The following is an 11,245-nucleotide window of genomic DNA, read 5'->3' as shown; positions in this document are numbered from 1 at the left end:
CTCATATTTCAAATCAAAATCAATCGAGTCCACGTCCGATCGGCAGCAGCGCCTCGTCCTGGCATCGAGGAGAGCCAGAACTCATCTCTTCAGTAGCTCGTCACCACCCTCCCGGCAGCCTCTGACATCACATACCCACCCTCCCGACGTCGATCATCTACTTTGAGGTAGCAGATTCCTCCTCTATGTCTGCTCCTGCAATTAACACTTTGAATGCAATTAACAATTTGAATGTTAACATGGGGCAAAGACAAGATGGATCAGTATATAACAATGGAGTACATGCACAATTAGATGTTCAAGCTGTTTAATGTCACTCCCATCATCACAATTTCATCTCAGGAAATGGAGTAGAATAGATTTAATTGGATGTTTGAATGATATGGTTACTTACAAGTGTCAGGGCTATTATGGTCAGTTAAGTAATTGCACCAGATTAAAGAGGAGCCAAAGAATTTACAATTGGTCTAGTGCATATGCAAGTGCAAGTTACTCAGTTAAAATTCAGTACTCCATTGCCCAAAATAATTCAGTTAAAATTTTGTTAAAAGATCATTGAATTAACCAAGTACTCCAGGTCAGGTCCAGTTACTCAATGCATAATTTCTAAACCTATCATCAATGGAAGGTCAACAATTTTAATTGAGCAGTAGCTAATTGAGCAAACACACTGAGCTTATGCATAACACATTAGCTGTAGAAAGTACTCACCTTGCGGTGATTATTTCACAGGGATAAACCTCGAAATATAACCACTATACCACACTATATAAATTGTGAATCAAGGAACTGCTGCAATTGACATGAGAAGATCAACAATATATGCTCACCTCCAGGAACAAAGTCAGCTCCATATATATGCTAGCTCCAGGGTAAATATGCCACAATATCACACCTTGTGAAAAGAGCATCTTATTAAACAGTCGGTCATAAACATTCTAATTTCTTAACATAATTACAGTAAGTTACTTACTTGCGGTATACAGAGGGGATAATTATCATATTAATTACCTTGTTTGAGGTAAATTAATTGCTAAAGTTAACATAAAAATGTAAATTAGATGAACTGTAAACTGTTCAAGGAAACAGAAAGTGCAAACCGCATAACAAACAAAAATAGCAAGATTAGCCTCTTGTTTACCATTAAGTTTGGACTTTGGACAAAACGTGTTTTGATTGATCATACAGTAGATTTACGGGGCATCTCGCTGAAGGACGGGTCCTTGGCGATCTGCTCCGCCATCTCCTTGATGCTCGGGTCCTGCGCCCACGCCACAACAAAATCCACGATTCAAGTTAATTGTCACACAAATTCCCATGAAATCGAAACAAATTCACAGGAAATTCGAGCTTCTATAAATAAATCTTCCCAAGAACTCAACTTTGACAATGGAGAGAACAAAGCAGAGTATTTCTAGTTTTGCAGAAACTGTAAAACGCTTCAGTAGAGCTTGGTTACATTGAGCAAGTTCGAATATGTTAAAATGGACATGAATATCTTTAGTGATACCCAACCAAATTAACAACCGATTCAAACTTGTAGTATATGTAAAATCCTCCAAGAACTCGCGTTTGAAAATGAACAGAACAAAACAGAGTATGAAACTGTAAACGCTTCATTCAGAGAATTCAGTATAAGCTCTTGGTTACATTCAGCAAGTTCATCGTAGTGGAGAAGTCGAAGGGGCTGGCCGGAGCAGCCGCCCTGCGCGCGGGCTGCCGCCTCTGCTCCTCCGCCGCAAGTTACAGTCATACACATAAAACTGATATTAAGTTATATTACCTCTCAATGAGTGTAACTATGAACTACTGAACCCCATTTAGATCAGTAATGCATTTTATTTCTATCGTCTACCTACCACAGTTGGATATTAACCAATCATAACAATATCTATATGACATGGCTAAACAAATTGACGATCCCAAAAAATGCTCGAGAAACTCTGAGCGTACTCATTGACAGGGAGCAAAGTATTACATCATATACCTGTATATCCTGGAGACATTAGCACAGCGCCACCCAAAGTCTTGTATAGCAGTCTCAAGTTCAGAATTGCTCATATACCCACGAATCATTTCTTTCCTAAATTTGTTGGAAAAACCATTGCGGGGCATGTTTCAACAAATATTCCCACGCAAGAAGAACATGAATAGAAAGTGAAAGCTTTGATGACGAAGCATACGTGATCTCAGGCTTATCCTGAAGAAGAGTACGCGAAAACGACCCATGTTTTTCATCGATGATACCTGGTTAACAATAGCAGATTATTACTTGGGTGAACACCATATGCTAGAAATTGCATGTGAAGTTTATGAAGAATGAATAGACGACCAAATCGATGCTGATTTTTTTTCTATTCTTATTTTTTCAGCGAGCTGAACTAATCTATGGTAGGAAAGTGGCAGATCGATATGCGGCCGTGACTGATAAAGCGAGTTTGGGGAAACAGAGAAGATATTCATTTGGTAACATTAATTGCGGGAGCTGAATTAACATGTGGCCAGCAAGTGGCAAATGTATGCATAGTCTTGACTGATAGAGCAAGTTTGGTGATAGACAGAGAGAAGATATGTGCCATTTCAGGAATCTAGGTTTACGAATTAGTGTAGGAGTCACTCCAAATCATGCATCGGAGAGCTCTTGCTCTTCATCACTGCCACTGCCAGTGCACTGACAGTCTGTCTTAACACCAGTCAAGCCAACTAACAGCGGCATAACAGTCTGTCCGTGAATAACAGCGGCATAATCCACGAATTCAAGCCAACTAACGGATCCGCGTCCTATCGAGCTAGCCACATGTACGATATCGGTCGCCGGTCCAGCACGTGCGGCGTGCGTCGCTGCGCGCAAGGCCCCAGGAAACGGAATCCAGAGGACGGACACGGAGGGTGTGAGAGCGGAGAGAACCTGAGGGAGATGGGTCGAGGCCGCCTCTCGCGGCGGCCGGGATGGGGAGCGAGGCGAAGGCGCGGAGGAGGAGGAGGAGCGGGGGCGGAGCAGGGCGAGGCCGCCGTTGCTGCGGGAGATGGCGGCTGGATCCGCGCCGATACGGGGCGGGGGAGGCCACCGTGGCTGGTGGCGGAGGAGGTGGCACCTGTGAAGCTCGTGGGGCGGATCTGGCTGGTTCCCGGCGAGTGGAGACGGCGGCGGATCCACCACTCCCATATCCAGTGCCGACGCTGCCTTCCGATCCGTCGCCGCCGAGCTCGGGCTCCTTGGCTGTGACTGTCGCGAGGAGGCGCGAAGGGGACCGAAGAGAGAGGAGGGCGCCGCGCAGGAAGAGGAGGGAGCACTGGGAGGCGGCATGGATCGGGGCCGGGGCGAGGCCGAGAGACGTGTGTGTGTGTGCGTGGGGTGAAGGAGAAGAGGATAGAGTTCCGTCCGAGAGAGAGGAGAGAGATGGTGGGCGGTCGGGCTGCGGCACTTACCTACAAAACCACAATGGCGCACCTCCTAAGCAATGCGCCATTAGTACTAATGGCGCATATTTTATAAGATGCGCCATAGCTATTTTTCTGCCTGGGACCACTTTCCTCCAAACTTAGCAGTGGCGCACGACACAAAATGTGCGCCATTAGTATTAGAAATAGCAATGGCGCATCACGAAAAAGTGCGCCATTACTATGTCCAGAAGTGGGTCAAAGCTTGGTCAAACATAATAATGGCGCACTTTTTATTAGGTGCGTCATTACTATTATAGATACTAATGACGCACTATGTATAGGTGCGCCATTACTATATAGTAGTGACGCACCGCATGTATAATGCGCTATTAGTGTCTATATTATTTATAGCCTGTTTTCCAGTAGTGAAGGTTCCATCAGGAAATGCAAGCCATGGTAAAGGTGGGGGCAGGCTATGCTCTTGTCTGGAGAAGCGCCAATGGTGACATACAGCAGCGAAGCGCACACGGTCGGCGTGGGAAGGGAGGCGACAAAGGACCATACCAGCAAGCTCCGATGGCAGGGCTGACCATGATTGTGGACTGCGTGTCTGCATCATCTTGGCAAACGACATTTGCTTCATAGAAGAAAAGAATACTTGTCAGGCTTTGTATAACAAGATTAGCACAACGAGATCAGGCAGAGAGGGTACATAATATGTCCAGACCACAAATCTAATGTTTCAAAGTTTAAGAGGCAATCATCAATAGTATTCTCCTTGTTCATTTCAAGTTTCTTGCCGGATCCGTCCACAGAAAATCACATCTTTTCCACATAAGTAGGAATTCCAAAACAGCTAATCACATTGCATTGCGTGTTTCCACCGTGGAAAAAATAAATAAATGTAGAAACGGTTGAGTTTGTACTGTGAGTAGAAGAAATACTCTGTTCTGGAAAAAAACAAAAGATACCCTCTTCTGAATTAAGCTATGAGCTACACTGATGCTTCAGTGAAAATCGAGCAAACCACCTATAATCAATCCCCAATTTATCAACAAAAGTGAGAATTTCAGAGCAGCTAATCAATGCATTGTGTGTTTCTACTGATGAATAAAAAAAATCAAATCTTTGTATATATTTCTGACTTTTTACTATAAGTGGACGAACTCCACTGTTCTGGAAAAAACAAACACACCTTCTGAATTACTACTCCCTCCATTTTTGTATACAAGGCCACAAACCCATATTGCAGGTACCAAGATAGTAATTAATGCTTACTTAAGCCAATGTTGTAAGCTTGTCTTTTCTCCTCGCTCGACGTGTTAATTAATGTGTATTTTTCTTTTCAACGCACAACAAGACAACCCTCTCACTCCTCGTTGGTTGATTAATGTGATACATGAAAACCAAGCTTCTCACTCCCACATGCATGCAAGGGTATTAATGTCCTCGGTTGCTAGTACGAGGCAAACCTCATCAATTTTACCTCGATTGATGTTAATGGCCTTGTATAGTTTTTTTAGAACGAAGGGTCAAGAGGAGCCCGACTTTGATTTAACAAAGCCATCAACCGGCCAGGGATTACACAAGGCCATCGATACAACCACTAAACAACTGCGAAAAGCCGCTAACAAGAACAGAAAAAAGCAGCAGATACATGGTGTTGCCGAAGCAGCTTACAAGCACCAAATACTAAGCCCTATAGGGATAAGCAAATTAAGCACTAGCTAGAAGTCGATGGCATCCACCAAGTGAAGTAGAGCAAGCTGAGCAAACCGGAGGGGTTCTTCATACTGAGACAAAGTCCAGCGATGGTCACGTCCTCATCTACACTGAAAGGTGACACCTTGTTCGATCCACTCCTCTCCAAATCCAGAGGGGACCCCTGCCCCTCGCCTTGGCTCGAAAGGCGCCGGACCGCTGGAATATGGAGAAGCTCACCCTAGAGCCAGGATAGGACACGCTGTCGGGCACCATGGGAGATTCTCAACCCGATGCAGCGCTGCACGAGGATAACCAGACGAATTGCCACACTGCAGGTCACCGCTACAACCACCAAGGGGAAAAACTGCACAAAGGCACTGACACTGAACAAACGAACAACGAGTAAGATGAAGCAACCTTACAGGAAGCAGATCAAGCCCGAATGGATAGGCTCCATGCCCAAGCCACCCCATCAAGTTGCTGCTAGCAGAAGAGAGGAGCCCTATCCCCTCCCTGCCCAAGAATGGCGCCAACCGGCGAGCAAGCAAGTAAGGATCCGGCGAGCAAGCCAAAGCAGAGCATCACTGCTACATAAACAGAGCACCAAGCTTCATCTCCCTCGCTGCTGACGCAGCCAACCCGACACCCACCTCACAGCACTCTGCACACTCCTACCGTGCCCAAGAGGACACCTTCAAGAAGGTGGCGACGCACGTTGTGCCGTTGCCGTCCAGTCTTGAAAAGACAAGGGTTTTCACCCGGGACATGGAGCAGGAGGGAGAGGAAACGAACCTCGACAAAGCCTCCGAGGAGGAAGACAGCACCTGCCTGTGTCGCCAAGGATTTCTCCCGGTCTAGTTCCGCAGCTCCAAGCAACCCCACCAGCCACGGATCCAGCATCCAGAGGCCGCCGGCGACCAGATCCGGCGAGGAGAAGCGCGCTGAGGGGGAGTGGAAGCTTCCTTCAGATCCAGGCGCGAACAGGGGGGCCGCGCCCCCGCTGCGACCGGCGCCAGCGCCCGCCGTCACTCGCCGCCCTCGCGACCAAGAAGACGGGGACAACACCCGCGACGCCGCTCGCCGCAGAAACGGCGCCGCCGCACCACCCGAGGCCGCTGCCTCGGCGCCCTAAGCCCTCCGCGAGGAGCGAAGCAGCCAGATCCTCGCCGCCGCCGTCCTGGGCGACCACGCGGGCTTCGCCGGAGGCCTCCTCGAGCGGCGGCGAGGGGGGAGGAGGATGGGAAGGGGGGCCGGCGGCTAGGGTTTTCGTCGCCACCCGAGTCGCCCCGAGCGGAGCGACGCGGGGGCCAAAGGGTATCCAATGGCCTTGTATAGTTGCAAATTGTAATTTTGATAGTGGCCTTGTATACAAAAATGGAGGGAGTATAAGCTACCGGCGGAGGGCCGCCCCCTCTTCCCCTCGGGACGACACTAATCCTAACCCATCAGCGAAAATCAAGCAAACATGTCATGCAGTTCCATCAGATAAGTACGCATCACAAGGTCGCAACGCGGCCTCGTGCGGTACGGATAGCATGTCGTCAGGCAAGAGGTGAATCAAGAACCCTAACGAAATTGCGTCCGAACAAGAACACTAGTGCGACCAGTCCTAACAGCGTGGGCAGTTTGCGTGCGCGGAATCAAGAACATGGCGGCTACGGGGACCAGAACCCTAACCAAACTGCAATATCAGGACCTGGAATCGGGAGAGAGCACGAGCTTTGGTAGGAATCCGCCGAATTAGTTGATCGGAATCTCGGAGTTTACCAGATCTTGAGTCGTCTCCTGGAGGGCGGCCTGGCCAGGCCCCGCGCCGTCGCCGCCGGAGTCGCTCCCAGCCTCGTCTGCGGCGGCCATCACTCACGCGAGCTGCTGTGGGAGTGCCGGAACGGGAGTGAGCGGAGGACTGAGGAAGGAAGCCGGCCCTGTGTACAACAAAGTGGACTGATCGTGGGCTATGGATTATTGGGCCTGCCGGCCTATCTTTCGTCTGGCTAGGTTGAAACATCCTGATACCCAAAAAAAAATCAAATTTAAATAGCCTAAAAAATGTTAATCAAATGTAAGTGTTTTAATGTTTCCGAAATGGTTTTGTGAATGTTCCCAAAAACATGTTTATACAATCTCTCAAATTCCAAATGCAAATCAAACTGCAGTTATAGAAACAAATAAAAAGATAAATTTATCTTTTTATTTATTTCTATATGTGTATTTCAAGTTTGGATTTGAACTTCTATTTAGAACTTATGGACACATGTTTTGTGAACGTTCCTACCTTTTAGAGCTGCAGTTATAGAAACTGCAGTTATAGAAACAAATAAAAAGATAAATTATTAGATTTTCTTTTATTTGTTTCTATATGTGTATTTCAAGTTTGGATTTGAAACTTTTAGAACTTACGGGCACATGTTTTGTGAACGTCCCTACATTTTTTGATTTTTTTTTAATTTGCAGAGGTCACAACCTTTGGGATGTTGGATATGCTGGGAGCACGGCTCGAAGTATGGGTTCAGGAACATGCAAGTTGCGAAACTCTTTTTTATTTAAACGGAGGCATAAGATTTTCCTCATCCATTAATTAAGAAGGAGTTTAGAGTTTCTTTTACAAACAAAAGCGGAAGCAAAATACAAGGTCACTACTCTCGCGGCATTATGTTTCCCAAGTGCTGACGCAAAGCCTAGCCTCAATCTTGATGTTGGAGAGGATTATGGACGGATGTGTGGATTTATGTTGAAACACCCTAGCATTTCGTTCACACCAAATGGCCCAACAAGTGAGCATGGTGAGGGACGTCATCGCCTTCCGGTTTGCCATATTCTTCCCGGATATATTGATCCACCAATCCTTGATGAAACGTTCCACACTCCAACGAGAAGTGTCCATGTCGTCGAGGTTGAGCCACGCTTTGATCATGCCCCAAAGTCACTTAGTGAACCAACACATGAAGAAGAGGTGGTCCACCGGTTCCTCAGTTTTCTTACAAAGAGGGCATAGGCCGCAATTTGGTCATCCACGTATTTGAAGCCTATCCGCGGTCCAAATCCGGTTTTGAATTGCTAATCAAGCGAAGAAGTCACGAAGGTCTTGTTATAATATATTTTTTTTTACAAAAAGGTTGTCGGAGCAACTTTTCAATGAAATGTAGGAGAAGTTGAGGCCAAAGATGAAAAACACACACCCTCGGATGTGCAACAACTGGTTGCAGCATCGACACCCTACCGGTCTGGTTCTAATATGTCAGTGAAGGTCACAGGACTACAACATATTGGTCTCTTCGTGTTGGGTTTAGTGTTGAATGTTGATAATATTTAATGATTATTATTCTGATTTAGTGTTGAATGGTGCTCGAATTTATTTTCACCAAGGGCAATACAACAGTAAACCTGGGTGCGAGCCCATCCAAATTGAAAAAAGTTCATAAAATTAGTCAAATATTTTTTAAACTTTTTGATAACATACATGGTTTGGCATAATACTCACGTTCAAAGTTTTGGAACAAAATGAGTTATGCATATTCCAAGAAAAATACAACAGGATCGATACTATATAAAAGCTACTATTCCGGTTTTTTTGTAGCTGCAAAAAACAATTCACTCAGAATACGACATGATTCATTTTGCTCCGATACTATAAACGTGAGTATTATACTAGATTGTGTTTGCCGCAAAAAAATCCATTTTTTTACTATTTTAAATCTAATTTTTAATTGAGTGCGCGTAGAATCATGTCCCAAAAATCCATACGGCACCAAGGGCTCCTAAAGTCTCAGGCCGGCCTTGCCAACGAGCTTCAGATAGGACTTACCTGCATTTATACTTCTAAGAGCAATGTAAGTATGTAAATGTGCCAACATGTTTGTATTTTTTTAGTAATACAACAGAACTATTTTGTTGAAATGACTAAAAGGAATCATATGTAATGGCTGCCATGCTTATACTAACAAACAAAAATTTAAAATAGTCTGTGCTAATGCACGGATCGACGCTTAGTCCATACACTAGTTCTATATAAAATTCATGAGCTTATAACTCAACCACCGAGATCAAATTTGTCAGGTGGCACCTTATGTATCTTGCATGCTATGTTCTCTGTTTCAACAAATTGATTGACATGGCACGTTGAATCCTCTCCGAGAATGTCTACATCCCCATATGTGCCAGGAGGAGCCAAACATAAGAGAGATACTCCACGCTGGAGCCTAGGGACTTGGCATGCAAGTACCCTCGACATCTGCCAGCCGAAAAGCAGAGCATCTCCAACCACACGCCTTGGATCACCTTCCATGTCTTTCTCTCATCACCTATATCCATCAATCCTTGAGCAAGTAACTAAGCATCATGAATAAAAGTTTCTTTCGCATCATCATTGGACTTCAGTTTGTCAATGGTTTTCTGCACAAGCCTCTTCTCCTTAAGTGATGTGACCTCGCCCTTAAGGATGTCCCTAAGTTCTCGATATACGGTTTTGAAAAGATTCCTCCGGCTGCCTGCCATTAGCATCTCAGGATTCAGAAACAACAGATGCATCATATAATTTGATATTTCTCTACAGCGAGAAACACATTCATGATCAGGGGGTATGTCCATCTGATAAAAGCAGAAATTTGTGGCCATGTGCAGAGAAGAACACTCTCATCGAGCGGCTTCTCTAAGCTCCAGCTCAGGCCTTCGTCACAGCCCTCGCGCACAAGTGTCCACTGACCCCTTATGTCATTGAACTCCCTATAACTCTCAGCGTCTTTTATGTACTCCTTCCACCCATCTTGAACATATTTATGGACTAGCTTTGTGATGTCCACAGACGAATAGCTAGGCTCCATGGGCCAATACTTTTCAAGCAAGTCTTTGCATTGAAGGAATCTTGCGAATCTCATCAACATGGAGTGCCTTCTGTTGCGGGCAAAGTACCCTATAACGCTATGTTGGGAAACCATGGTAGGCCACTCGTTCTCTTCAAAACAATTCATAGATTTTGGTGCAAGGCGTTCTAGAAAAGCAGTGCCAACCAATAGCACAATTGTCACAGTCTTATCCACACTGCCTTTTGAATCGGCAATCATGAAATAAGTCACAACTAGTGGAACATAACAGAACAACAATACGAGTAAGCCAAATATACCGCAGAATGTATCCTCATTTATGATCTTCTTTCTCGTGTAGAGAACTTTAAAAATGTCGGAGAGTCCATCCTGAAGTGAACCGTAAGCTAATTGATTTCTACGCCCAAAAAATGACATCAGATTTGTAAGGCGGTCACAATAGGGATAGGCGAAGCCAATAAATAGCATCTCGGGTGCATAGAGTTTCACCCAATGGGTCGAGGAGTGATCTTCATTTAGAATGAAAGCCCTTGCTTTCTCAACATATTTTTCGAGGTCTTCTTCTCTATTTGTAGTCCTCTGAGCAAGGCCAGAAGAATGAGCAAGGCTATCAAAGCTGGCGCCCTTGAGAGCCCACGGCTTGACAAAGCATTTGAGAATCCCACCGATAAAAAGCAAAACAGCAGCAGCTTGAAGCCTCTTAGTGTCCAGTGGCGATCCCCATGACTTGTAGAGCACCCATAGAACCACCGTGACCTGAGAATGGAGTCAAGGATAAATAAAAATTGTGATGTGCTCATGGAAGCAATCAACTAACAACCACTAGCATATAAGAGTACAATGTGTAGGAACTTTGAGGCTCCCTCCACACTGGTACCTACTAACAGGGAAACCATTTGCATGGTGATCTGCTACCGCACTACTTGAGTATGTTCATACTCTTGGGAGACTACACTCTCATAGGGTGAGGGTAACTCATATCTTTATCGAATACTTCAAACTTGGTATATAACTCTTTACCAGGAGACGTGGAGTATCTAGTCCTGAGCTTATATGCTCCCTAATGAACAGTAAAATCATTCGAAAATTTCTGAAATTTTTCGGTGCAAACTTTGAGAAATGTTGCCAGTTCTTGGGAATTCATCCCGAAATAACATTTATGGAAGTCGTGGTAAAAAAAACAAAGTCGCCCCTCAACAAATGCTATTTTCGAAAGCATTTTGGAGTGTTTTTTTTGTCATGACTTCCACGCATGGAGAAACCTTGTGAATGTTTGCACCCGAAAAATTTAGAATTTTTCTATTTTGTTTTCATGTTTTTTTGCAATTTACTGTTTT

At 45.1% G+C, this 11,245-nt stretch overlaps 1 protein-coding gene across 3 annotated transcripts; it reads right to left on the bottom strand.

The window, feature by feature from the left end:
* LOC123085531 (uncharacterized) lies at positions 1-6,969 on the bottom strand. Of its 3 annotated transcripts, XR_006439806.1 has the most exons (7): positions 6,856-6,969; positions 3,949-4,021; positions 2,184-2,247; positions 1,988-2,083; positions 1,142-1,261; positions 831-895; positions 1-207 (listed from the first exon to the last, which is right to left on the bottom strand). XR_006439806.1 is itself a non-coding variant. In XM_044507191.1 (5 exons), exons 1-5 carry the CDS (start codon positions 6,943-6,945, stop codon positions 1,144-1,146), a joined length of 441 nt encoding a protein of 146 aa, XP_044363126.1. In that variant the 5' UTR covers positions 6,946-6,969; the 3' UTR covers positions 936-1,143. The 3 variants fall into 3 exon arrangements, 1 of the variants encoding a protein (XP_044363126.1); XR_006439810.1 differs by lacking the exons at positions 3,949-4,021; positions 6,856-6,969 and adding an exon at positions 2,909-3,200; XM_044507191.1 differs by lacking the exons at positions 1-207; positions 831-895 and having other exon boundaries at positions 936-1,261.
* Positions 6,970-11,245: the final 4,276 nt, after the last annotated feature.

Source organism: Triticum aestivum, chromosome 1B, assembly GCF_018294505.1.
Source record: "Triticum aestivum cultivar Chinese Spring chromosome 1B, IWGSC CS RefSeq v2.1, whole genome shotgun sequence".
In the NCBI taxonomy this organism is placed as follows: Eukaryota; Viridiplantae; Streptophyta; class Magnoliopsida; order Poales; family Poaceae; genus Triticum; species Triticum aestivum.
The sequence above is the reverse complement of the archived record's forward strand: the minus strand, read 5'-3'. Positions and strand labels throughout refer to the sequence as shown.

Coding starts and splice junctions, on each gene's coding strand:
- LOC123085531 (XM_044507191.1), bottom strand. CDS start 6,945: ATGGCCGCCGCAGACGAGGCTGGGAGCGACTCCGGCGGCGACGGCGCG. Junction 4,022..6,855: donor AGGAGACGACTCAAGATCTG/GTAAACTCCGAG, acceptor TCTTCTATGAAG/CAAATGTCGTTTGCCAAGAT. Junction 2,084..2,183: donor CAGGATAAGCCTGAGATCAC/GTATGCTTCGTC, acceptor CAACAAATTTAG/GAAAGAAATGATTCGTGGGT.